Raw genomic sequence first — 23,620 nt, forward strand, 5'->3', positions numbered from 1 at the left:
TTTTTAGATTTTATATATATATATTTGCATTTACAAAAAGTTTGTCCTCGTCCTATTCCAGGTGCCCCTTTATGCAAGCATTTATCTGGATGAAGTAAAGATTGAAAGCAGGCGTTTAAAAGAGCCTATTAACCCTAAATTGGAAGAGTGTTTTTACATTCGTTGTGCCCATATGGCATCAAATATCGTAGTCAAATTGGAACGTGACAAATGGCTTTCTTCTCTTCGTGGACGAGGTGTTATTGGAGAAGCATATGTGGAAGTTGATGAGAAAATGTTAAATGGTGTTGAAGTTGACAAATGGGTTGAAATTGTTGATGCCAGTAAAAAGCCCATATCTGGGGGTCCAAAAATCCATGTGAAGCTACAACTTTTTGATGCTAAACGACACCAAAACTGGTCTCAAGGCATCAAATCTCCTGACTTCCCTGGAGTTCCTCGCACTTTCTTCTCCCAGCATAAGGGATGCAAGGTATATATTATCATGATAAACAAAATTACTTACTTTATTATTATTATTTGTTAAGTCTAGACATTATAGCTAAATTACACTTTGTTAGCGGTATTTCTGCTCGGAATATATTTTGTCAGATTTATTAAAGATAAAAATTTAAGTACATTTAATTTTATGTAAAATTAATTGAGAACGATTAAATGATTTGACTAAATTTTTATCTAACGATTCTCAGTTGTTAATTTTACGTAAAAAGTTGATTGCACTTGAATTTCTATTTTTATTATTTTTATTTGAATTTTCTTATCTTTAGTGTGTATATATATATACACACTAATTATACGTCATCGAGTCGATTTGAATCTATCTGATTTATATTCGGATTAATTTAAGGTCGAATTTCGTGTATTAAAAATTAAAAAAAATGATAATTTCATTCTTATTTTTTATAATGTTACTTTATATATAAATTTTTACATTATATATTGCATAAATTTGTAAAAAAAGAGTGATGTTATTAAAATTGGAGTGAGAATATCCATTCCATTATAAAATATTAGGATATATTCAGATCTAAGTACATGCACATTCCTACTTTGAGTTCAACTAATTAGTATTATCTAAAACTATTATACTACGTGTACAACAAAATCAATCATTAAAATCAGTCATATGTTGAAATATAAATATACATAAAAAAAATTAAATCATACGTATATTTATACACAAATACATTAATTTTGATGTATGAATAACATTTTTGTATGCAAATATGTTCAGGTTACTCTTTACCAAGATGCTCATGTCCTAGATGATTTTTCTCCAAGAGTAGTGCTTGATGGAAGTAAGACTTACGAGCCTCAAAGATGCTGGGAGGATATCTTTGATGCAATCAACGAAGCAAAACACTTTATATACATCACTGGTTGGTCTCTTTACACTCAGATTTCTCTGATAAGAGATCCTAAGAGGCCAAAGCATGGTGGAGACATAACACTCGGTGAGTTGCTCAAGAAAAAGGCAAAGGAAGATGGAGTCAGGGTTGTTCTGCTTCTATGGCAGGATGGAATAATTCGAGTTCCAGGAATTGGAAGCTACGCCAGAACCATGGGTACTCATGATAAAGAAACCCAAAGCTATTTCAAGGACACAAATGTCCACTGCATTTTGTGCCCACGTGACAGTGTTTTTTACACTCATCACCAAAAGATTGTGGTGGTGGATGCTAAGTTGCCAAATGGAAAGGACTCAGATCATCAAAGAAGAATTGTGAGTTTCATTGGAGGTATTGATCTCTGTAATGGAAGATATGATACTCAATTTCATTCTCTTTTTCAAACTTTAGCTGCTGAACACAGTAAAGATTTTTATCAACCAAGTATTTCTGGATCTGCAATTGAAAAGGGTGGTCCTAGGGAGCCATGGCATGATATACACTGTAAGCTTGAAGGGCCTATTGCATGGAATGTTTACTCCACCTTTGTGCAGAGATTTCGAAAACAGGGCACAGATCAGGGGATGCTTCTTTCAGAAGAAAAGCTTAAGGATTTCATCATTGCACCATCTCAAGCAACGAACCCTGATGATGATAATGAGACGTGGAATGTTCAGTTGTTCAGATCCATTGATGATACAGCTACTCTTGGTTTTCCAGAAACTGCTAAAGAAGCTTTTGAACATGGGCTTGTTAGTGGGGAGAACAAGATGATAGATCGAAGCATTCAAGATGCATACATTAATGCTATTCGGCGAGCAAAGAATTTCATATATATTGAGAACCAATATTTCATAGGAAGTGCTTTTGGGTGGAGTGTGGATAGCACAGAATTTGATGCTGTTCATCTTATCCCAAAGGAGCTTTCACTCAAAATTGTTAGCAAGATTAAAGCTAAGGAGAAGTTCATGGTGTATGTAGTGATTCCAATGTGGCCGGAGGGTGTTCCAATAAATAAGACTACTGGAACTGTTCAGAAAATACTATATTTGCAGAGGAGGACTATAGAGATGATGTACAAGGACATTGTTGAAGCACTCAAGGAAGAGAAAATTGAACAAGATCCTCGGAAATATTTGTCATTCTTCTGTCTTGGCAATCGAGAGGTAAAGAAGGACGGAGAGTATGTGCCTCCACAGAGACCAGAACAAGGTTCTGATTACCAGAAAGCTCAAGAAGCCAGACGCTTCATGATTTATGTGCATTCCAAGATGATGATAGGTAAGTCAATGATTATTTTGAAGTGAAAAGGTGCAATTAACTCTATATAAAGTTGATAGCTAATAGTTTTTAAATGATTTAACAGAAATTCACGTGGAGTTAACTTCACGTGAAGTTCATAGCTGAGAGCGGTTAAATGATTTGACTAAATTTTCATCTAACAACTCGCAGTTATCAACTTCATGACGTACTTGAGTTTTTACCTTGACTAAATTATCATCTAACGATTCTAACTATCAACTTCACATGAAATTAGTTGCACCCGAATTTCTACCTTATTTTGAATTTAATATTCAGGTACTCTTTTTCGTATACAAATAATAATTAATATTTGCATTCGTTATTTAAAATGTCATCCATAAAAAGTCTTTATATTATTAGTCAATTAAAATAAACGCATGATTTTTATGCCATTTAATTTAGTTTATATGCCTTCCTATGATAAAGTAAGTAATTTTTTATTGTAAAAACTTACCTAGTTTTTTACGTGGATTCTTTTATTTTTGTTGAATATTCCAATGAAGATTTTATAATTGTTTTCGTATAAAAAAAATTTTTTGACCCTTGGATGATGAATTGTAGGGTTGAATTTTAATATGTTATAAAGATGTTGTTTTCATTTAAAATATAGCCAAATAAATAAATCACATTTTTATGCAAAATATCTTCATAAAAAGATATTTTTGACATCTTCATTTGAGTAGCTCCATTAATTTTTTCTCTTGTTTGTTTTTTGTTTGCTTGTTTAACAGTTGATGATGAGTACATAATCATTGGATCTGCCAACATCAACCAGAGATCCATGGATGGTGGAAGAGACACCGAAATTGCCATGGGAGCTTATCAACCGCACCATTTGGCTACCAGCCAGGGTGGTGCAAGAGGCCAAATCCATGGCTTTCGCATGTCCCTATGGTACGAGCACCTTGGCATGCATGAAGACACCTTCCTCAACCCAGAAAGTGAAGAATGTATTAACAAAGTGAAGCAACTTGGAGACAAGTATTGGGAGTTGTATTCTAACAAGGATTTACTTGGATCTAATAACCTTCCTGGTCACTTGCTTCGATATCCTGTTGACATTTCTGCTGATGATGGAACACTCACAAATCTCTCAGGAGTTGAATTCTTCCCTGACACTAATGCTCCTATTCTAGGTGCCAAAAACCCTACTATCATAAATCGAGTTCTTCCTAACAAGATCTTCACCATGTAACATGCATGCAAAAAAAGCGTCCCACAATTCTTAAGGTTCAATTTCTTGATCAAAATAAGTATCCTTTATTAACATCTGGTTTATTGTTGTACCTGTTTGATAATAGATACCTTTATCTTAACTTTTGATATTAAATAAATGTTGTATTGTTTGTACTTGGTGAATGAAATTTATCCATTTTAAAAGTCTTCTTGGCTCAGTTGTATTACTTCTTGAATATGATTGTGGCTGCTTCCTTCATGGTGCATTCATCCTGATGAAATGCCTTTGACTATACCAAGTAAATGATTGAAAGAATATTACAATAGAGTGCTTCCACTCCCAACATGATGATATTGTAGGTTTAATATACCAAAGGAATTTACATTCATATTCATATTCATATGTGAAATTTGATAATATAATGTTGGTTAAGTGATTGTGGAATAGGATTTGAGAGCGTGGACAGAGCATGATGTGGCATTGCAAATATGGAACTTGGCCCATTTTATAGCACTTCTCATTGAATATGCAAAGATGCATCTAAATATGTTTTATGGAACAGTTATCACCTTAATGAGAGAACTTACAGCATTATTATCTCATATTTAATTAAAAAGATCGAGTTAATGTTAAAAATGGTTTCTAAAATTTGATTTCTGACTCATTTTAGCTTTCTAATTTTCAATTGACTCATATTATATCTAAAACTTTAAAGAGGGATTTAAGTTGATATCTCTATCCATTTCCATCACTTGAAAAATGACATGACACGATTAAATCGTTTTGTTGTTTGCATCTAAACATCGTCATTTTACCCCTTTTTTAGCTTCTTCATCTTCCTTAATGTCTAAACCTCCCACCATTCTATTGCCACTACCATCAATCGTACCTTACCAATCCACCACCATCACCCCCTCTTCCTCCTCCGTACCTTTTCTCCCCTTCTTCTTCCTTCTCCTCAATTTAATCAGTTGACAATGATAAAGAAAAAGAATATCTTTGGAAATCCCAAGTGAGCCCACATTGAGCTCAATTGTGTTAAAAGTTCAAAACTCATTTTTTGCTTTCTTCTGACAAGTCATTATTGACTTAGCACAACAATAACAAATAACTAATTAGAAACAAATAAAGAGAATTTCTGAGACTCAAACCTCAACAATAGTGCTAACGTACACATCATGGTGATGAGCCATGTCGATCACTTCTTTGAGAAGTGACTTTGGCATCAAGCTGTGAGACCCTCCAGAAAACTTCAACCCGTCAACATACTCTTCTATTGATCAAATTGAGGAGGAGGAAGAAGAAGAAGAGGTGAGGAGAGGTGAAGAGGAGGGTGATGGTGGTGAGGGTGGTGGAGTTGAAAAAGTATGATTGAGGGTGATAGCAATTGGATAATAGGAGATTAAGACACTGAAGAGGAAAAAGAGTAAAACGACGTCTTTTAATGATACTATGTCATTTTTTTAGTGACAAAAATAGATGAAGAGGCCAACTTAAATTATGCTCCAAAATTTTAGGGTACGATTTGGATTAATTAAAAATTAAAAAACTAAATTGAGTCGAAAATCAAATTTTAAGGATGTTTTAAATATTAGCTCCAAAACCTTTTATCAATTTGTGTGAATATTACTTTCCAACAACTATATAAAGTAATGAATGATACATAAATATTCTTGTAGCAAACTAGGACCTAATTAAGATTTGATTATTCCAATGTATAAAAATTAGACTTTATTATTAATTGTGTTTGTCACTCTCTACAAGTTAAATAATTGTGTTTTAATTAGCATGGTGTTATTAGAAAATTTCCCTGTCACTTTAATAAGCATGCTCTAATTGACTTCTAAATCAATTTTATGAATCAATTGTATTACTTTCGTTGAATATGATTGTGGCTGATTATTCCTTCAAGGTCCATTCATCATGATGAAATGCCTTTGATTAATTAAGAATAGTGTGGTCGTTAATTATATTATTAGAAGACTAATATCAAGTAAATGCTTGAAAGAATAATTGGAATATTGGAATATTTAACTTATTTTATTGCCAATATTTCTGTTATTTTAAAAATAGAACTACAATAAATTAGTTTGAGGTCATACTTACCAAATTGATATATAATTCAAAAAATAAGGGATCTAATAGTCAACACATTTATTTGCTGGTATTTTCAAATCTAAGAGATAGATCAAAATAAACTTATGTCAAAAATGAAATACCAGTGACCTTTCATGCAATGTTAATAATTTCCATGCACGTTGTTGTTCAATTCCAGGTGCACCTAAGCGTTTATTTGGATAATGTAAAAATGGAAGAGAGGCGTATAAAAAACCCCTCTAATAATCCCAACTTAGAAGAGTCTTTTCACATTCGGTGTGCCCATATGACATCAAATATCATATTCAGATTGGAACGCCGTAGCAGGTCCAAAACTGCCATTGGACAAGCATATGTGCCTGTTAACGATATCATAGATGGTGCTCTATTTCACAAATGGGTTCAAGCCCAAAAGCCCATAGCTGGAGGTCCAATGATCTATGTGAAGCTACAATTTTCTGATGCTCAACGACATCAAAACTGGGCTCAAGGTGTCAAGGATTCTGATTTTCCTGGAGTTCCTCGTACTTTCTTCTCACAACAAAAGGGTTGCAGTCGTTTGGTGAAGTTTGGGCTGTTTCTGGCACAATAAGAGAACTGTTTGAGAGTTGGACTGGTTGGCATAAGCGAAAAAGATAGTAGAAGAGGTGGCTGACTGGATTCTTTGTAGTGATTTGAAACATTTAGGTGGAACGTAATGTTAGAATCTTCAATAATAAGGAAGTAGGTGTTGACTTCGTAATAAGAAGGACAATTCTGAGTTACAATGAATGGACCGATAGTGATCTTTTTGGTTGTTGATGGCACTGCTGGCATCGACAGGAATGTTATGTTTTTCCATTTAGTACTTAGTATTTGGCTTGTTTGCTCCACTTTACAGTGTTGAGCTTTCTTTGTTCAAAAAAAAATTTTAGGATACGAATAGGATTAGGGTTGAGAAATTCTCAACCCACGAATAGAATAGAATAGAGTTTTAATAAAATTTTCAACTCGCAGATAGAATTAGAGTAATTAGCCACTCTCATTGACGTGTTTGATGGAGAGCCATATATATCAGCTACTTCCACCACTGACCCACTCACTCTTCCATTCCAACGTGTTGATAGAGTTGGAGTAGGAATCAAACTCTACGCCAATAAATTGACCGACGCTACACCAAAAAATTTAGAGCATGCTGTGGCATTGATATTGAATATTATTGGAATATAGAGTCCATTTACCTCCAAAAAAAAAGTTGACCAAAATTCGTGGGTGACGCGCTGAGACCCTACAATTATAAATGGCAGTTATTACAGTAAAAATGTTGAATATTATTGGAATATAGAGTCCATTTACCTCCAAAAAAAAGTTGACCAAAATTCGTCGGTGACGCGCTGAGACCCTACAATTATAAATGGCAGTTATTACCGTAAAAATATTAAAAATATTTTTCTATATAAGAACAAGTTTCCTTCCAACATTGGCTCTCTCTCCTTCAATTTCCCAATTTATATTACATAAATCTCGTATAACCAATTTTTTATTAAGTGATTATTTTATTTGTTTGTTTAAGTAAATATCAAAAATTTAAATTTTATCTTATATATACAATAATTTATTAATTAATATTAAACTTTTAAATTAAACTTCGATCTGTAATAAAATAGTTATTTATTTGCCGAATTAAAAATACCATCAAAAAAATAAATGATTTTGCAAGATGACTTTTAATATGGTCTTTCTTTTTTAATTTTGATTCTCTAAATTTTGAATTTTAATTTTAGAAGGTAAAGTGTGATCGCTCATCCTTAAATAGTTTTTTCTCATATTTTCTCTTGGTCTCACTTATAAAATAAATAGTAAAAGATCACACTTTACCTTCTAAAATAAAATTCAAAATACCATAAAAAAATAAATAGAAATTCAGGTACAATTAATTTTATATAAAATTAATAATTAAAAATGTTTATTTAGTCAAATTTATCAAATCATATAATAATTTCCTATCTATTAAATAATGCAAGTGCAAGTGAATGTGAATCTCAAATGCTGAAAGGAAAAAATCCTCTCTAATAATAAAGAAGCTAGCTAAATAAATTCCTCCACGTGGTTCTATTTCACACTATTTAATTTGAAATATAATTGAGGTCGTGGATTTGAATTTTCTTATCTTTAGTGTGTATATATATATACACACTAATTATACGTCATCGAGTCGATTTGATTTAATCTGATTTATATTCGGATTAATTTAAGGTCGAATTTCGTGTATTAAAAATTAAAAAAAATGATAATTTCATTCTTATTTTTTATGATGTTACTTTATATATAATTGTTTACATTATATATTGCATAAATTTGTAAAAAAAAAAAAAAGAGTGATGTTATTAAAAAATTGATGGTTAAATGTTGGCCAACTTTTTAAAAAATTGCTGGCCCGAGCCTTTCCTTTTTAGGATATATTCGGATCTAAGTACATGTACACCCCTACTTTGAGTTCAACTAATTAGTATTATCCAAAACTATTATACTACATGTACACCAAAATCAGTCATTAAAATTAGTCATATCTTGGAATACAAATATACATAAAAAATAAATTAAGAAAAAGTGTAGGACCAGCACTTTTTTAACAATCTAGCCAGCACTTAATCATCAAATGAAAAGTGAGTGATCTCCCACCATTAAAAATACTATTGATGGCCAATTGATGGTTACAAAATACAAAACTTACTGACCCTAACACTCCTCATAAATTAAATCACACGTGTATTTATACACAAATACATTAATTTTGATGTATGAATAACATTTTTGTATGCCAAATATGTTCAGGTTACTCTTTACCAAGATGCTCATGTCCTAGATGATTTTTCTCCAAGAGTAGTGCTCGATGGAGGTAAGACTTACGAACCTCAAAGATGCTGGGAGGATATCTTTGATGCAATCAACGAAGCAAAACATTTTATATACATCACTGGTTGGTCTCTTTACACTCAGATTTCTCTGATAAGAGATCCTAAGAGGCCAAAGCATGGTGGAGACATAACACTCGGTGAGTTGCTCAAGAAAAAGGCAAAGGAAGATGGAGTCAGGGTTGTTCTGCTTCTATGGCAGGATGGAATAATTCGAGTTCCAGGAATTGGAAGCTACGCCAGAACCATGGGTACTCATGATAAAGAAACCCAAAGCTATTTCAAGGACACAAATGTCCACTGCATTTTGTGCCCACGTGACAGTGTTTTTTACACTCATCACCAAAAGATTGTGGTGGTGGATGCTAAGTTGCCAAATGGAAAGGACTCAGATCATCAAAGAAGAATTGTGAGTTTCATTGGAGGTATTGATCTCTGTAATGGAAGATATGATACTCAATTTCATTCTCTTTTTCAAACTTTAGCTGCTGAACACAGTAAAGATTTTTATCAACCAAGTATTTCTGGATCTGCAATTGAAAAGGGTGGTCCTAGGGAGCCATGGCATGATATACATTGTAAGCTTGAAGGGCCTATTGCATGGGATGTTTACTCCACCTTTGTGCAGAGATTTCGAAAACAGGGCACAGATCAGGGCATGCTTCTTTCAGAAGAAAAGCTTAAGGATTTCATCGTTGCACCATCTCAAGTAACGAACCCTGATGATGATGATGACACGTGGAATGTTCAGTTGTTCAGATCCATTGATGATACAGCTACTCTTGGTTTTCCAGAAACTGCTAAAGAAGCTTTTGAACATGGGCTTGTTAGTGGGGAGAACAAGATGATAGATCGGAGCATTCAAGATGCATACATTAATGCTATTCGGCGAGCGAAGAATTTCATATATATTGAGAACCAATATTTCATAGGAAGTGCTTTTGGGTGGAGTGTGGATAGCACAGAATTTGATGCTGTTCATCTTATCCCAAAGGAGCTTTCACTCAAAATTGTTAGCAAGATTAAGGCTAAGGAGAAGTTCATGGTGTATGTAGTGATTCCAATGTGGCCGGAGGGTGTTCCAATAAATAAGACTACTGGAACTGTTCAGAAAATACTATATTTGCAGAGGAGGACTATAGAGATGATGTACAAGGACATTGTTGAAGCACTCAAGGAAGAGAAAATTGAACAAGATCCTCGAAAATATTTGTCATTCTTCTGTCTTGGCAATCGAGAGGCGAAGAAGGACGGAGAGTATGTGCCTCCGCAGAGACCAAAACAAGGTTCCGATTACCAGAAAGCTCAAGAAGCCAGACGCTTCATGATTTATGTGCATTCCAAGATGATGATAGGTAAGTCAACGATTATTTTGAAGTGGAAATTCAGGTGGAATTAACTTTATATAAAGTTGATAGCTGACACTTGTTAAATGATTTAATAGAAATTCAGGTAGAGTTAACTTCACGTAAAGTTTATAGCTGAGAGCGGTTAAATGATTTGACTGATTTGACTAAATTTTCATCTAATAACTCTCAGTTATTAACTTCACTTGAGTTTTTACCTTGACTAAATTATCATCTAACGGTTCTAACTATCAAGTTTACATGAACTTAACTGCATTCAAATTTCTACCTTATTTTGAATTTAATGTTTAGGTACTCTTTTCGTATACAAATAATAATTAATATTTACATTCGTTATTTAAAATGTCATCTATAAAAAGTCTTTATATTATTAGTCAATCAAAATAAACGCATGATTTTTATGCCATTTAATTTAATTTAGTTTATATGCCTTCCTATGATAAAGTAAGTAATTTTTTATTGTAAAAACTTACCTAGTTATTTACGTGGATTCTTTAATTTTTTGTGGATACTCTAAGGAAGACTTCTTCGTATGAAAATTCTTCTTTTTGACTTTTAGATGATGAATTGTAGAATTAAATTTTGATATATTATAAAAGTGTTGTTTTTAGTTAAAATGTGAACAAATAAATAAATCACACTTTTATAAGGAGATGTTTTTGACATCTTCATTTGAGTAACTCGATTAATTTTTTTCTTGTTTGTTTTTTGTTTGCTTGTTTAACAGTTGATGACGAGTACATAATCATTGGATCTGCCAACATCAACCAGAGATCAATGGATGGTGGAAGAGACACCGAAATTGCCATGGGAGCTTATCAACCGCACCATTTGGCTACCAGCCAAGGTGGTGCAAGAGGCCAAATCCATGGCTTCCGCATGTCCCTATGGTACGAGCACCTTGGCATGCATGAAGACACCTTCCTCAACCCAGAAAGTGAAGAATGTATTAACAAAGTGAAGCAACTTGGAGACAAGTATTGGGAGTTGTATTCTAACAAGGATTTACCTGGATCTAATAACCTTCCTGGTCACTTGCTTCGATATCCTGTTGACATTTCTGCTGATGATGGAACACTCACAAATCTCTCAGGAGTTGAGTTCTTCCCTGACACTAATGCTCCTATTCTAGGTTCCAAAAACCCTACTATCATAAATCGAGTTCTTCCTAACAGGATCTTCACCATGTAACATGCATGCTAAAAGAGTGTCCCACAATTCTTAAAGTTCAATTCCTTGATCAAAATAAGTATCCTTTATTAACATCTGGTTTATTGTTGTACCTGTTTGATAATGGATACCTTTATCTTAACTTTTGATATTAAATAAATGTTGTATTGTTTGTACTTGGTGAATGAAATTTATCCATTTTAAAAGTCTTCTCGGCTCAGTTGTATTACCTCTTGAATATAATTGTGGCTGCTTCCTTCATGGTCCATTCATCCTGATGAAATGCCTTTGACTATACCAAGTAAATGATTGAAATAGAGTGCATCCACTCCCAACATGATGATATTCTAGGTCTAATATACCAAATGAATTTTCGTTCATATTCATATTCATATGTGAAATTTGATATATATACATATTGGTTAAGTGATTGTGGAACAGGATTTGAGAGCGTGGACAGAGCATGCTGTGGCATTGCAAATATGGAACTTGCATTGGCCCATTTTATAGCACTTCTCATTGAATATGCAAAGATGCATCTAAATATGTCCTATGGGACAGTTATCAGTTATCACCCTCGTGAGAGAACTTACAGCATTATTATCTCATATTTAATAAAAAGATCGAGTTAATTCTCAAAATGGTTTTTGAAATTTGATCTCTAACTCAATTTAGCTCTCTAATTTTTAATTGACCCAAATTATATCTAAAATTTTAAGGAGGAACTCAAATTGATCATTTCGTACATTTCCATCCCTCTGTCCATTTAAGGAGGAACTCATTAAGATTTGTTATTAATGATGTTTGTCACTGTCTACAAGTTAAATTAGTGTGTTTTAATTAACTTGGTGTTTATTAGAAAATTTCCCTGTCACTTTAACAAGCATGCTCCAATTGACTTCTAAATCAACTTTATGACTCAAATTATATTACTTTCGTGGAATATGATTTTGGCTGATTCCTTCATGGCCCATTCATCAAAGATGAAATGCTTTTGATTAATTAAGAAATAGTGTGGTCGTTAATTATATTATTAGAAGGCTAGTATGAGTAGTATCAAGTAAATGCTTGAAAGAATATTGGAATACACAGTGCATTGACCCCACAAAATACTACTCCACCTGCTCCTGGATATTTAAACATCTACTTTTGTTTCTAGAATTACAAGTTGGCCATTTTATATTATCTGATATAGAATATTCTCAAGGGATATCATCTTTGTTTATATGTTACTCCAATTCTCCAAATACCCTACAAAAAAAAATTAGTTTTCGATTTCTTGATTTGAAATTAAATAACAATACATTGAAAATTCAGTTCCTCAAAGAATTCCACTTTTTAAATAGCCTAAACATAAGTTGATTCTAAATTTTCATCTTCCTATTTTTCTTTTTGTCAATTGATAAACATTTATTTGTAGGTATATAAATAACACAACCGTTTTATTTTGAAAGAAATAAGACATTTTTTTTTTGGTATTGAGAAATAAGACAATTTTATATAAGTAAATAGTTATGGGAAAACTGTTTGATGGGCCTTTCCGAATGAGGCCGACATGCTTTATTTGAACAAAAATAATAAAGAAAGACTAAGTTGAGGTCGTTATTCTCCGGTATTTAACAAATGTTTCAAAGTCCAAAAAAAACAAATGTCTAAATCAATTTTTTTTTGTGACTGAAATAAATTAAAAAAAAAAAAAAACAAAACAACTAAAACAAAAAACTGCTTAAATAGTTGGATTGAATGAGTGGTCAACTCATTTATTTTAAATAAATGTTGTCAAATTTTATATTATGTATACAATGACTTATTAGTTAATAATAAACTTTTAAATAAAACTCAAATTTTTAATAGATAAATCTTTGAATTATCGAGAGATACCGTAAAAAAAATAATAATAATAACAATACCTAAAGCTAAAATAGTGTCTTAACTCTTAAGAGAAAGTGACTACATGGTGAAAGATTAATTACTAACTTAGTATCCTGTTGCAGCTTCGCTTGATTCAGTGAATAATTTTGTTAATATTCTATTCCCATTCTTCTAAAATAATTTTATTGCTGATTGATTAATCTTCATTGTAGGACTCATTTCGTTAGGTATTCCTATCAGATACAGACTAACAATATTAGGGCCGAAGTAATTTGGATAGATTGTCCCAAGAGTTTATAATTTACTGTAAATATTGGAAACTGAGAGAGATTATATTTAAAAAAATTTTACACATAAAAAAACATATTGTTTATACTTATACCACCTAAAATGTATGGTAGATCACACCTCGTATCAAGGAAAACAATCAGCACTAATCCGGTTTCATTACAAGTCAGAACTCTCTCTCTCTCTCTCTCTCTCTCTCAATTTTACTTGCAGGTTTAGTGATGGAACCGCAGCTGCTACATGGGACTATGGACGCAACCATTATTCTTTCGGGGTTCCAAAATATCGAGAAGCTTATCATGGTTTGCCGTATTTCTAATATGCTCCTATATGGGTTTTCTCTGTTTTTGCATTGTTCATAAATAACAAATGATGCTAATTCAAGTTATATTGTTCTGCTTCAGTATATAGAAAGCGGTGATCGTGTGGAGGACACCGGTCGTAAAGCGGACCATAGGGGATTCTATGCAGCCATTTATCTGGATGGAATGCTCATGAGAATAAGCAGGCGTATAAATATACAAGATTGTGTCAACCTAAATACTAATATCAGGTGGCAGGAGAAGTTTTACTTTCATTGTGCCCATAAGGCTCATCACATCATTTTCAGCATCCACCTTAACGAACCGCAAACTATGGGTTCAAGTGATTCAATTGCAAAAGCAAAACTGCCCGCTCGGCGGTTCATCGATGGTGGTCGATATGAAGGGACGCTTTCTCTTAATAATTTTTATCAACTTCGGATGAACGTGAAGGTGCAGTTTTCTGCTGCTACACGGCTGCAAGAAGTCACCGAAAGTAGTGTATTTGGTGAAGTTCCTCGCACGTTCTTCCGACAGAGGAACGGATGCAAGGTAACTTTGTATCAAGATGCTCATATTCCTGATGAGTTTGTGCAGAGAATGGAGAATCAGGTGCCGCAGAGATGCTGCTGGGAGGATATATATGATGCAATCAAGAAAGCAGAGAAGTTTGTATACATTGCTGGCTGGTCTCTTGACACTGATACAAAACTGTTAAGGGATCCAGCAAGGAGGACATTGCAAGAAAGAGAAACTACGCTTGGTCAGCCACCAAGGAGGACAAAAAATGTTATTTAGACACTAAAATCAACCACTAATGTATTTATGTATAAATACATGTGTGGTTTAATTTATTTTCAATGTGTATTTGTATTTCAGCATATTTTATTGTACACGTAACATAACTCTTTTTGAAATTCTATTGTAAACTGATATTTATTATGCAAAATATTTTCAGGCTACTCTTTACCAAGACGCTCATGTCCCAAATGATTTTGCTCCAAGAATATTGCTTAATGGAGTTGAGACTTACGAGGCTCAAAGATGCTGGGAGGACATGTTTGATGCAATCAATAAAGCGAAAAAGTTCATATATATTGCTGGCTGGTCTTTGGAGACTGATATAACCCTCATAAGGGATACAAGTAGTATTCTAAGTGACGAAATAAATACACGACTTGGTGAGCTGCTCCAGAGAAAGGCACAGGAACCTCAGGATGTGAAGGTCCTACTGCTTCTTTGGGAGGATCTAACAAACATTTCGTCTGGCAGTGGTGGCCACATGAAAACTTTCTGCAAAAAAACCCGAGAGTATTTTCGGGGCAGTGGTGTTCACTGTGTTTTATGCTCTCGTCCTCTTGGATACTCTCATCACCAAAAAATTGTGGTGGTGGATAGTGATTTTCCCGGTGATAATGACAGAAGAAGAATAGTGAGTTTTATTGGGGGTTTCGATCTCTCTCATGGTAGATACGATACTCCAACCCATTCACTTTTTAGAACCTTGAATGCTGAACACAGTCAAGATTTTCACCAACCCTGCTTTCCCGGCTCTTCAATAGAAAAAGGTGGTCCAAGGGAACCGTGGCATGACGTGCACTGTAAGCTTGAAGGCCCTGTTGTGAAGGATGTTTACGACACCTTTGTGGAGAGATGTATGAAGGAAGGTATTAAAGAGGGAATACTTTTTCCGAAACAAGAATTTGAAAATGTCATTGATCACTCCTGCGACGTAAAAGATGCTGACATGTGGAATGTTCAATTATTCAGATCTATTGATGATTCAACTACTTGTGGGTTACCAAACACTCCTGAAGGTTTTGCCGGAGCTGGTCTTGTTAGAAGGAACGGTAGAATCATAGATCGTAGCATTCAAGATGCCTATATTGATGCTATTAGGCGTGCAGAAAGATTCATTTATATTGAGAATCAGTATTTTGTAGGAAGTGGTTTTGACTGGAAAGATGACTATGGCAACAAAATTGATCACGTGGATTGTTTGAATCTCATTCCAAAGGAGATTTCACTTAAAATTGTTAGCAAGATTAAAGCTAAGCAAGACTTCGCTGTGTATGTTGTGGTTCCAATGTGGCCAGAGCCTTCCCCATATGATTCTTATGTTAAGCGAATTTTGTATTACCAGAGGAGGACAATGGAGATGATGTACAAGGACATTACTCAAGCACTCAATAGGGAGAACAAAACTGAAGAAGATCTTAAAAGATATTTGTCTTTCTTCTGTCTTGGAAACCGAGAGAAGGAGGATGAGAGGAAAGAAGAGGAGGAGCAGAAGGCAGAGACCGATGATGATGATNNACGAGGAGAAGGCAGAGACCGAGGAGGAGATGAAGGATGAAGTGGAGGAGAAGGAGAAGGAGGAGAATAAAGATAATGATTACATGAACGCGCAAAAAGCTAGGCGATTCATGATTTATGTGCATTCGAAGATGATGATAGGTATGTCAAACACTAGCAATTTTTCAAATTAAAATTTCAAGTTGGGATGGCTGATTTTTAAGCTGTTTGATGTATGTTTGAAGTCTAAACAGATCCTGGTTTTGCTAAAATGCTTCTGCACTACAAAATATGACAGTTTCAAGCACAATATCTCAAGCTTTGATTTGAAATTTTGCAATTTTCACAAAACTGTATCATTATAATTCAGCGAAGGGTTGTTACCTTCATTGGATTTTCTTCTTATAGAGTTTTATCAGATAGCGTTTATATAATTTTATTGAGTGAGGATAACTTATTGTTTTGGACAGTGGATGATAAATACATAATCATTGGATCTGCTAATATGAACGAGAGATCAATGAATGGTGGAAGAGACACCGAAATTGCTATGGGAGCTTATCAACCCATTGTGACTAAGCCTGGTGGTGATGCTACTGCAACTGCAACGGGTGAGATCCGTGATTTTCGCAAATCACTTTGGTACGAGCACCTTAACGTGCAAGATCACAGATTCCTCGAGCCTGAAAAAGAAGATTGCATTAGAAGGGTGAACGAACTTGCTCAAGGAAATTGGAACGCGTATTCTTCTTCAACTGTGACTGACCTTTCTGGTCACCTGCTCTGCTATCCTGTTAAAATTTCTGCCAATAATGGAACTATCACAGAGCTTCCAGGATCTCTTGGTTTCTTTCCGGACACTAAGGCCCGTGTTCTACCTGATAAAAGCCCTGGTGGACTGATAAATGAGAAGTGCTAGAATACTCAGCATCAAGAATTCAAGATATAAGCGGGGTTATGATAGTCTTTTCATTCGGTATTCTCTTTGCTGTTTTTGTTTTCGTCTCTGGATTTTCACAAACAATCGAAGTATTTAACTGCAGCAAATTTATTGGTGTTTGTCTGACTAACATTTTGTACGAGTTTTTCTATTTTTAGCTTAATAACGTTTGATCTAAAATACATAACATATTTGCCTTTTTCGTTATTTAATTTTAAAAAGCATTTATTTTATCATTAACTATGTTAGTTCAACAACTACAAACTACATTTTCATATGCGAGAGAAAGAAAGAAATGGTTGATTTTAAAGAAAAAATATGGGCAAAAAACTAAATTAAACCAAATGGGAGAAGAATTTATATGAATCTATCAAAGCTAAATTCGTGACATGGATCACCCAAAAGCATAATATAATGTAATTAACCTAATTCGAACTAAGAAACCAATAGTAATTCGAATTAACCCAATTCGAATTAGTTGAGAAGTGTAATTCGAACCTACTAAATTCGAATTATACATGCATTATGTCCCAGGTAATTCGAATCAATACAATTCAAATTATACATGCATCTTACGTTAATGTAGTTCGAGTCATACTGATTCGAATTATGCAGCAATCATACCTAGTAGTTCGAACCAGGTTGATTCGAATTATGAAGCCCCAAACGTGTATAAGTATGGTGTGAATGTGAATTCCTCTCATTAGAGTGAAACACAATGGTTAGTGAGAAGAGTTTTTTAGTGTTGGTGCATTATAGAGAGTCGATTAAGAAAAAAACACGTTCTGGTGTTAAGTTTACTGATAAGGATCCCCTCAATATTTTTTTGAAACCTACAACGAGTTTCGCTGACTTCCTGAATTCCATAATACGAAAACTTAGACTGCAAGGTGTGAAACGGGTTGAGAAGTTATTCTATCGCATTCCGATCTCAGTGCTGCGAGATGACATGAAGTACGATTCGTTTGTCATAGGGAGTGGCGAGGATTTGGAGGTCGTCTTCCATTGTCGTTGGCAGTTTTCCGAGGTCAGGATTCCTGAGCTGTTGGCAAAGCTGGTTGATGTGGTCTCTAGCTCAGGTGGTTCGAACAGGAATACCCAAACCGCAGGAACGGTAGCCTGTTCTAGTTCGAGACCTGTTGGTGCATCGTCATCCGTGCCTATGATTGCACCTCAGGACTAGCATGTGGCCTCCCCGTCGTTCGCCGTTGATCTCAACCGCAGTGGTGGTGGAGACGTCAGTATCATTGAGAGGGCGCTGATGTCATTACAGTATGGGGCACCGGTTGGTATGGATGATGCATTGCTGGATGATGATGTCGCTGATGATGTGGAGCTGGACATCATTGCTCATGACAGTGGTGATGACATAGCAGCGAGTGATCCAGTTGGGGCCGGCGGTGGTTCCAGCTCAGGGACTCAGCAGTACTCCCCACACTTTTCATCTCTGGACTTGGATGCGATGAAACAGGAGGGGGTTCTTGGAGAACTTATTGGATTTGGTGCCAGAGATACCTAGAATACCGGAGGTCTATCAGAGTTTCAGGTTGGTCAGCAGTTTCAGAATAAAGAGGAGGCTTTGTTAAGCGTGAAGACGTATAGCATCCGACGCGGGGTACAATACAAAGTGGTGAAGTCCGATTATCAGAAGTACCTTGGGAAGTGTATTGAATTCGACAACGGGTGCACATGGTTGATTAGGATCAGTCTCCGCCAACGCAGGGGTATTTAGAAAGTAAAACGGTATAATGGACCTCATACTTGTCTGACCACGTCAATACTCACCAACGACTCGCAAGCCTATTTTTATCGATTTTTCTGGATATTCCCACCGTGTATTGAGGCATTCCGTCATTGCAAGCCGTTGGTGAGTATTGACGGGACCCACCTGTATGGTAAATACGGGGTACCCTTCTCGTTGCGATTGCACAAGACGGGAACTCGAACATCCTACCTAGCTACGTATGGAAGCCACCTGATGTGAATGCGAGTACCGGACTTATCACCAAATAGCTGAGTACCCAGCAGCATCATGATATAGGTCCGGGCATACCTCCTAACAGTGGGCTCGTCGGCCCCCTCAGGAAGCTCGCCGAATGTATCCTGGAACCAGCTGCAGTTCACTGCGAACTTCTGGATGCAATTCGCAGAAGGCAACACACCTAGCAGATCCTCGAACCACACCCAAGCTGGGCGACCACACTCGATGTATGTCTGAAAATCTGTCAGGCAACCACTAACATAATGCCCATCGATCGGCAGCCCTAACTGGTAGGCCACGTCCTGCAACGTGATCGTACACTCCCCGAACGACATATGAAACGTGTGCGTCTCCGGGCGCTAGCGCTCCATTAATGCACTAACCAGGGGCTCATTCAGCCTAAACCATCTCTCGTTCAGCCTCGCTAGATGGTATAAGCCATCCATCTGCAAGTACGGAACGTACCTCTCGTCCAGGTGCATGCCCTGCTGCCGTCGCATGCTCGAGATACATCGGTGAGGCTGCATAAAGAATGTATCAGATTGTGTCTCGACATCGGAACATATTGACACAACATCATTCACTAATGCATATCGTAGAGCAGAACATACAACTTGTACTCTACCAAATCATGTTACGCGTTAGCATGGTTAATAACTTCATATACACATCAAACTGGGCCTAATGAGAAAATATTTTTAAAACATTTTCTTAAAAAGAGTGTACTTATTTACGATAAAAAAATTTATCCTACGAAGACTACTCAAGTAAGCAAAAAAAACTTCCTCTGGATAACTTTTTCTACTTATTTGTATTCACCCATAAACCACTAATATAACCACTTCACAACAATATATAAGGACTACCATTATAACATACAAAAGGTCAAAATATAAAAAATAACACTTTAAATCCTACTTTAAAAGGAAAAAATCACACTAACCTGTTCATTAATGACACCAGCTATATGTGCGACCCCATACAAACGATAGAGTCGATCCGGGTCATCCCCCATCAGCTGAATATTCTGTTGAACACTTAGTTGGGGTCGTTTTCTCTGAGATTTGGTGGGGCAGGGGGTTTGGAATAGTGATTCAAATGAACTTAACTCGAACTCTATTTATAGAGCAAGCCTTTGTAATTCGAATTATTAGGGGCTTCAATTCGGTGTGCTAGTTCGAAACAAGCTGATTCGAACTATTATGCATCTTATTTGTGTGTAATTCGAATTTGGTTGATTCGAATTACCTTAGGAGCCCATGGCCCATGCATGCATAATTTGAGTCTTGTTGATTCGAATTACTAGGGGTTTCTATTACTTTGTATAATTCGAATTAATTTGATTCGAATTACTATTAATTTGTTTAATTCGAATGTGATTGATTCGAATTACATAGTATATTGCTTTTAGAAGATTCACGTTGCATTTTATTTTGGTTGAATTGTGTAAATTTTTTCTCTCTTTGGTTGAGTTACGTGATTTGCCCAAAAAATATTGACTAACAAGAACAATTGATTCTTAATGATTTTAACCACACGACAAAATTGAATTAGTTTTGAAACATTTTAAACTTTGGGTGATAAAATCCTAAAATAAAAAATATGAATAAATTCTGCATAACATTCAGATTTTATCCAAACATGATTATTTTTAGGTCAAAAGCTCCTTTTTTTTCATGTTTGCGGAACATTTTGTCCATAAAATGTATCTAAAGCATTAATACCTGACAAAAGCGCCTTGTTGTTCTCAACTGTAATACCAGACATAAATTAAACTAAATCGTAGCAACTTAAACTGACATAATGACCAACTGCATCTCCACTTCAGCAAAACCCTCTTTGCAATCATGTAATCAAATTACAGAACACAGCCTTTTATACTAATGTAGAAGACCATTCATTGTTTCTGAAAGAAACCCCCAATTGTTTCACCCATACAAAACATATACATGTATAATATTATTCCACCAATCTTTCACACTTGCGTTGACATCCGTCCGAAATATCCACACAGCTAAACTGCCACAAGACAGACTACAAAATTGCATCCTTACTACTCTAACATCCTTACTATACACAGTAGAGAATCACCGAGGCAGTGACGAAAAAAGAAAAGCAAACAACCAACCTAGAGAAGTTTGTTCTGAGCAACAGCCTGGCATAGTTCGTCCTCGTAGAAGAGAACTCTATTAGAAGCCAAGGACTTGCATAGGGGCTTTGCTATAACTGATGGTACCAAACAACGAGAAGGGAAAGCTGGTTCCTTTCCCTTCTCCCGGAAAAGAACAGCAGCAACCTGTCGCATCTCAGAAAGTCTAAGGCGAGACAGTGGTCGGGGCCCATGTCTTGGTGCTTTAGGTGTATGTGGGCTTGCAATCCTCACTCCCTTCCCATCAACCTTGCTGAAAATATCATGGAACTATGAACAAGACGGGCATAAAATGTTTCAAGAAAATAGCATGTTGTTAAAAGTACATACCACAGAAAAGGCCAATGCTCAATAGGACGGGGAGTCATGGTACTTAACATCTCTTGCCGAGAGCGATCTGGTGTAGTATAATTGAAGTAAAACTGTCTTGCAATCACAACCTAATAACATTCAGAAGTTTCCCATTAAACAAAAAACTGAACCATGCAGGCTAGTCATAAGCAAACAGTAAAGTTATATACACAGCAGAGACAAAACTCACCGCTTTTCTAATTCTCCGAGAAACATGGAAGACAGCCCTCAGCTGGTCATGATGCAGGTTGCATAGTATTTTAACCTCAAATTTATAAAAGAGGGTCAACACCACAGATGAAATAGAAAGCTCAACAAAACAAGAGACCCAGACTTGTGTATTTTAGAATGTGCATGCATGTGCATTTAGCTGTGCAGTTTTCTAAATCTTTACTAAATTCAACAAAGCCAATTAACTCCTGATTACATTTCACAAGCAGTTAACACCTCCAGACAAAGAAAAAGAAACAAATACACACACAAAGAAACAAAAGAGTATTATAAACGAAGCATCAAGTTACATTAAATAGAAAATCCCAGCATCATCTATAGTCTTCAGCATCAATACAAATCACAAAATCGGACAAAAAGAAGCAATCCACATCATCAATATCAAAGAGTATTTACAGACCATCTCCAGTCTCCAGTCTCCACAAACACAGAGAGAACGATATCAAATGAGCTAGATATTAGTGTCTCGTTACTTACAAATATAGACAAGTCAGAAACTGAAACCAACAGATACAAATACATAGAAGACATTGGTGGTAGAAGTAATAAAACTCAAAACTACGCTAAATATTTGATGGAACATAACAAACTTTGATATTTTGACATTATGCTATATATATTCCTAAATCTCCAAAACCAACTAGACTCAATATAAGTAAGAAATAAACATTAAGCCAAAACAAAAAACGTGAGTAGAATTATACCAACAAATCCATGGGAAGACCCTCAAGGCGAGACTCTGATAAGCAATCCTCAATCCGAGGAGTCTTTGGTGTTCCCAGGAAACCACTCTGCTTTACCGAATTCACAGGGGACAGCATCTGGGGACTTTTATCAAACACCTTGCCCTCATTCCCCACATCACCTCCAATCTGCGCCTTCCTTGAACTCAACACCGCCACCCTCTTCTTCCCAAGATCAGTGCAGCCATTTGCAGCACTGGAGGCTGACGACGACGACGACACCAACGTCGAAGAGGACTTATTGATCCGAAGCTGAGCTAGAGTTCCTGGCTTCAGGTACTTGTTCCCCGAGCTCCTCAACTGCCTCTTCCCTTTATTAGCCTTCCAATTCCTCTCCTTCGGAGATGCCTTTCCCATAACTTCTTATACTCCTGATATCTAAACCCTAAATCTACAATCTTGAATCCAACTATTCAATTCAACCTGCAAAAAACAGCCAACAAAGGAACAAACTTCAAGTTAGGTTATTAACCAACTGAATCGAAACAAGTGAAAAATAAATTAAAAAAAAAATGAGAAATTCGAAACCGGAATCAGAGATAATGAAAATGATAGAAACTTACATGAATATAAATAAGAGTATACGAGGGATCGCACAGCCAAAAAGGGAAAAAAATTATGCTTCCCGGAAATGAATTGAGAAATGTAGATTGAAAACCTAATTGAGGAACAGCAGCAGAAGCTATTGAAGCTAATCAAACGAAGCAGAATAGTTAGGAAGCTACGGCTTTCGGAGTAGGCGGAATCGGAATTGGGAATTGACGGAGCAGAGAGAAAAGGTTAGAGAGAGAAAGAGAGAGAGAGGGAACGGAGTGAATTGGGACCGCTAGGGTTTTAGTTTTGAATTTGCTTAATGTGCCCGCCAAATTTTCGTTGAACAGTTCCGCGTTATGGAAAATGGAAAATTATTCTAAAAATGACTAATTTATGTAATATTTAAGGTGGAAACTCAGCTGCAGTCGATTTCACTTGAGTTTTTACCAATATTTAAAGAGAAGAATTAAATTTTATTTAAGTAGAAAAATAATTTTTTAGATTATTTTTTATTTATTTATTTTTTCCTAAACATGTTT

The 23,620-nt window shown here is 35.5% G+C and overlaps 4 protein-coding genes across 6 annotated transcripts in view; 3 read left to right on the forward strand and 1 right to left on the reverse strand.

Moving 5' to 3' along the window:
- The window catches only part of LOC107633570 (phospholipase D alpha 1-like), a 19,232-nt gene extending 15,162 nt beyond the window's left edge, over window positions 1–4,070 (forward strand). The window contains exon 5 of the mRNA XM_021115165.1: window positions 3,921–4,070. The gene's annotated coding sequence lies outside the window, so the exon portion shown is untranslated. The remainder of the gene's footprint in view (window positions 1–3,920) is intronic.
- LOC107634518 (phospholipase D alpha 1) overlaps window positions 1–11,612 on the forward strand; it is a 12,629-nt gene extending 1,017 nt beyond the window's left edge. For 2 of the 3 annotated variants that reach the window (XM_021115143.1, XM_021115146.1), the window contains 3 exons: window positions 62–472; window positions 8,779–10,213; window positions 10,953–11,612. In XM_021115143.1, coding sequence (XP_020970802.1) covers window positions 62–472; window positions 8,779–10,213; window positions 10,953–11,416 — 2,310 coding nt within the window. In that variant the 3' untranslated portion in view covers window positions 11,417–11,612. Of the gene's footprint in view, window positions 1–61; window positions 473–1,234; window positions 2,670–3,421; window positions 4,065–8,778; window positions 10,214–10,952 lie in introns of those variants that run through there. The other variant, XM_016338259.2, reaches the window with a different exon arrangement.
- On the forward strand, window positions 13,524–17,255 carry LOC107632748 (phospholipase D alpha 1). The gene is made up of 5 exons (XM_016336663.2): window positions 13,524–13,857; window positions 13,960–14,409; window positions 14,816–16,150; window positions 16,236–16,314; window positions 16,623–17,255. The coding sequence occupies exons 1-5, from the start codon at window positions 13,777–13,779 to the stop codon at window positions 17,069–17,071; spliced, it is 2,394 nt and encodes a 797-aa protein (XP_016192149.1). The 5' UTR covers window positions 13,524–13,776; the 3' UTR covers window positions 17,072–17,255.
- On the reverse strand, window positions 20,875–23,408 carry LOC107631919 (F-box protein At4g35930). The gene is made up of 5 exons (XM_016335875.2): window positions 23,111–23,408; window positions 22,509–22,970; window positions 21,764–21,838; window positions 21,553–21,662; window positions 20,875–21,475 (listed from the first exon to the last, which is right to left on the reverse strand). Exons 2-5 carry the CDS (start codon window positions 22,902–22,904, stop codon window positions 21,202–21,204), a joined length of 855 nt encoding a protein of 284 aa, XP_016191361.1. The 5' UTR covers window positions 22,905–22,970; window positions 23,111–23,408; the 3' UTR covers window positions 20,875–21,201.

This window comes from Arachis ipaensis, chromosome B01 (assembly GCF_000816755.2).
Source record: "Arachis ipaensis cultivar K30076 chromosome B01, Araip1.1, whole genome shotgun sequence".
In the NCBI taxonomy this organism is placed as follows: domain Eukaryota; kingdom Viridiplantae; phylum Streptophyta; class Magnoliopsida; order Fabales; family Fabaceae; genus Arachis; species Arachis ipaensis.

What these genes read in the sequence shown, in the direction of transcription:
- LOC107632748 (XM_016336663.2), top strand. Translation starts at nt 13,777, where the DNA reads ATGGAACCGCAGCTGCTACATGGGACTATGGACGCAACCATTATTCTT. An exon ending in AAGAAGAGGAGGAGCAGAAG is followed by an intron (nt 16,151 to 16,235) that starts GCAGAGACCGAT and finishes AAGGAGAAGGAG; the next exon opens with GAGAATAAAGATAATGATTA. An exon ending in GCATTCGAAGATGATGATAG is followed by an intron (nt 16,315 to 16,622) that starts GTATGTCAAACA and finishes TGTTTTGGACAG; the next exon opens with TGGATGATAAATACATAATC.
- LOC107631919 (XM_016335875.2), bottom strand. Translation starts at nt 22,904, where the DNA reads ATGGGAAAGGCATCTCCGAAGGAGAGGAATTGGAAGGCTAATAAAGGG. An exon ending in CTCGGAGAATTAGAAAAGCG is followed by an intron (nt 21,663 to 21,763) that starts GTGAGTTTTGTC and finishes GAATGTTATTAG; the next exon opens with GTTGTGATTGCAAGACAGTT. An exon ending in GAGCATTGGCCTTTTCTGTG is followed by an intron (nt 21,476 to 21,552) that starts GTATGTACTTTT and finishes TGATATTTTCAG; the next exon opens with CAAGGTTGATGGGAAGGGAG.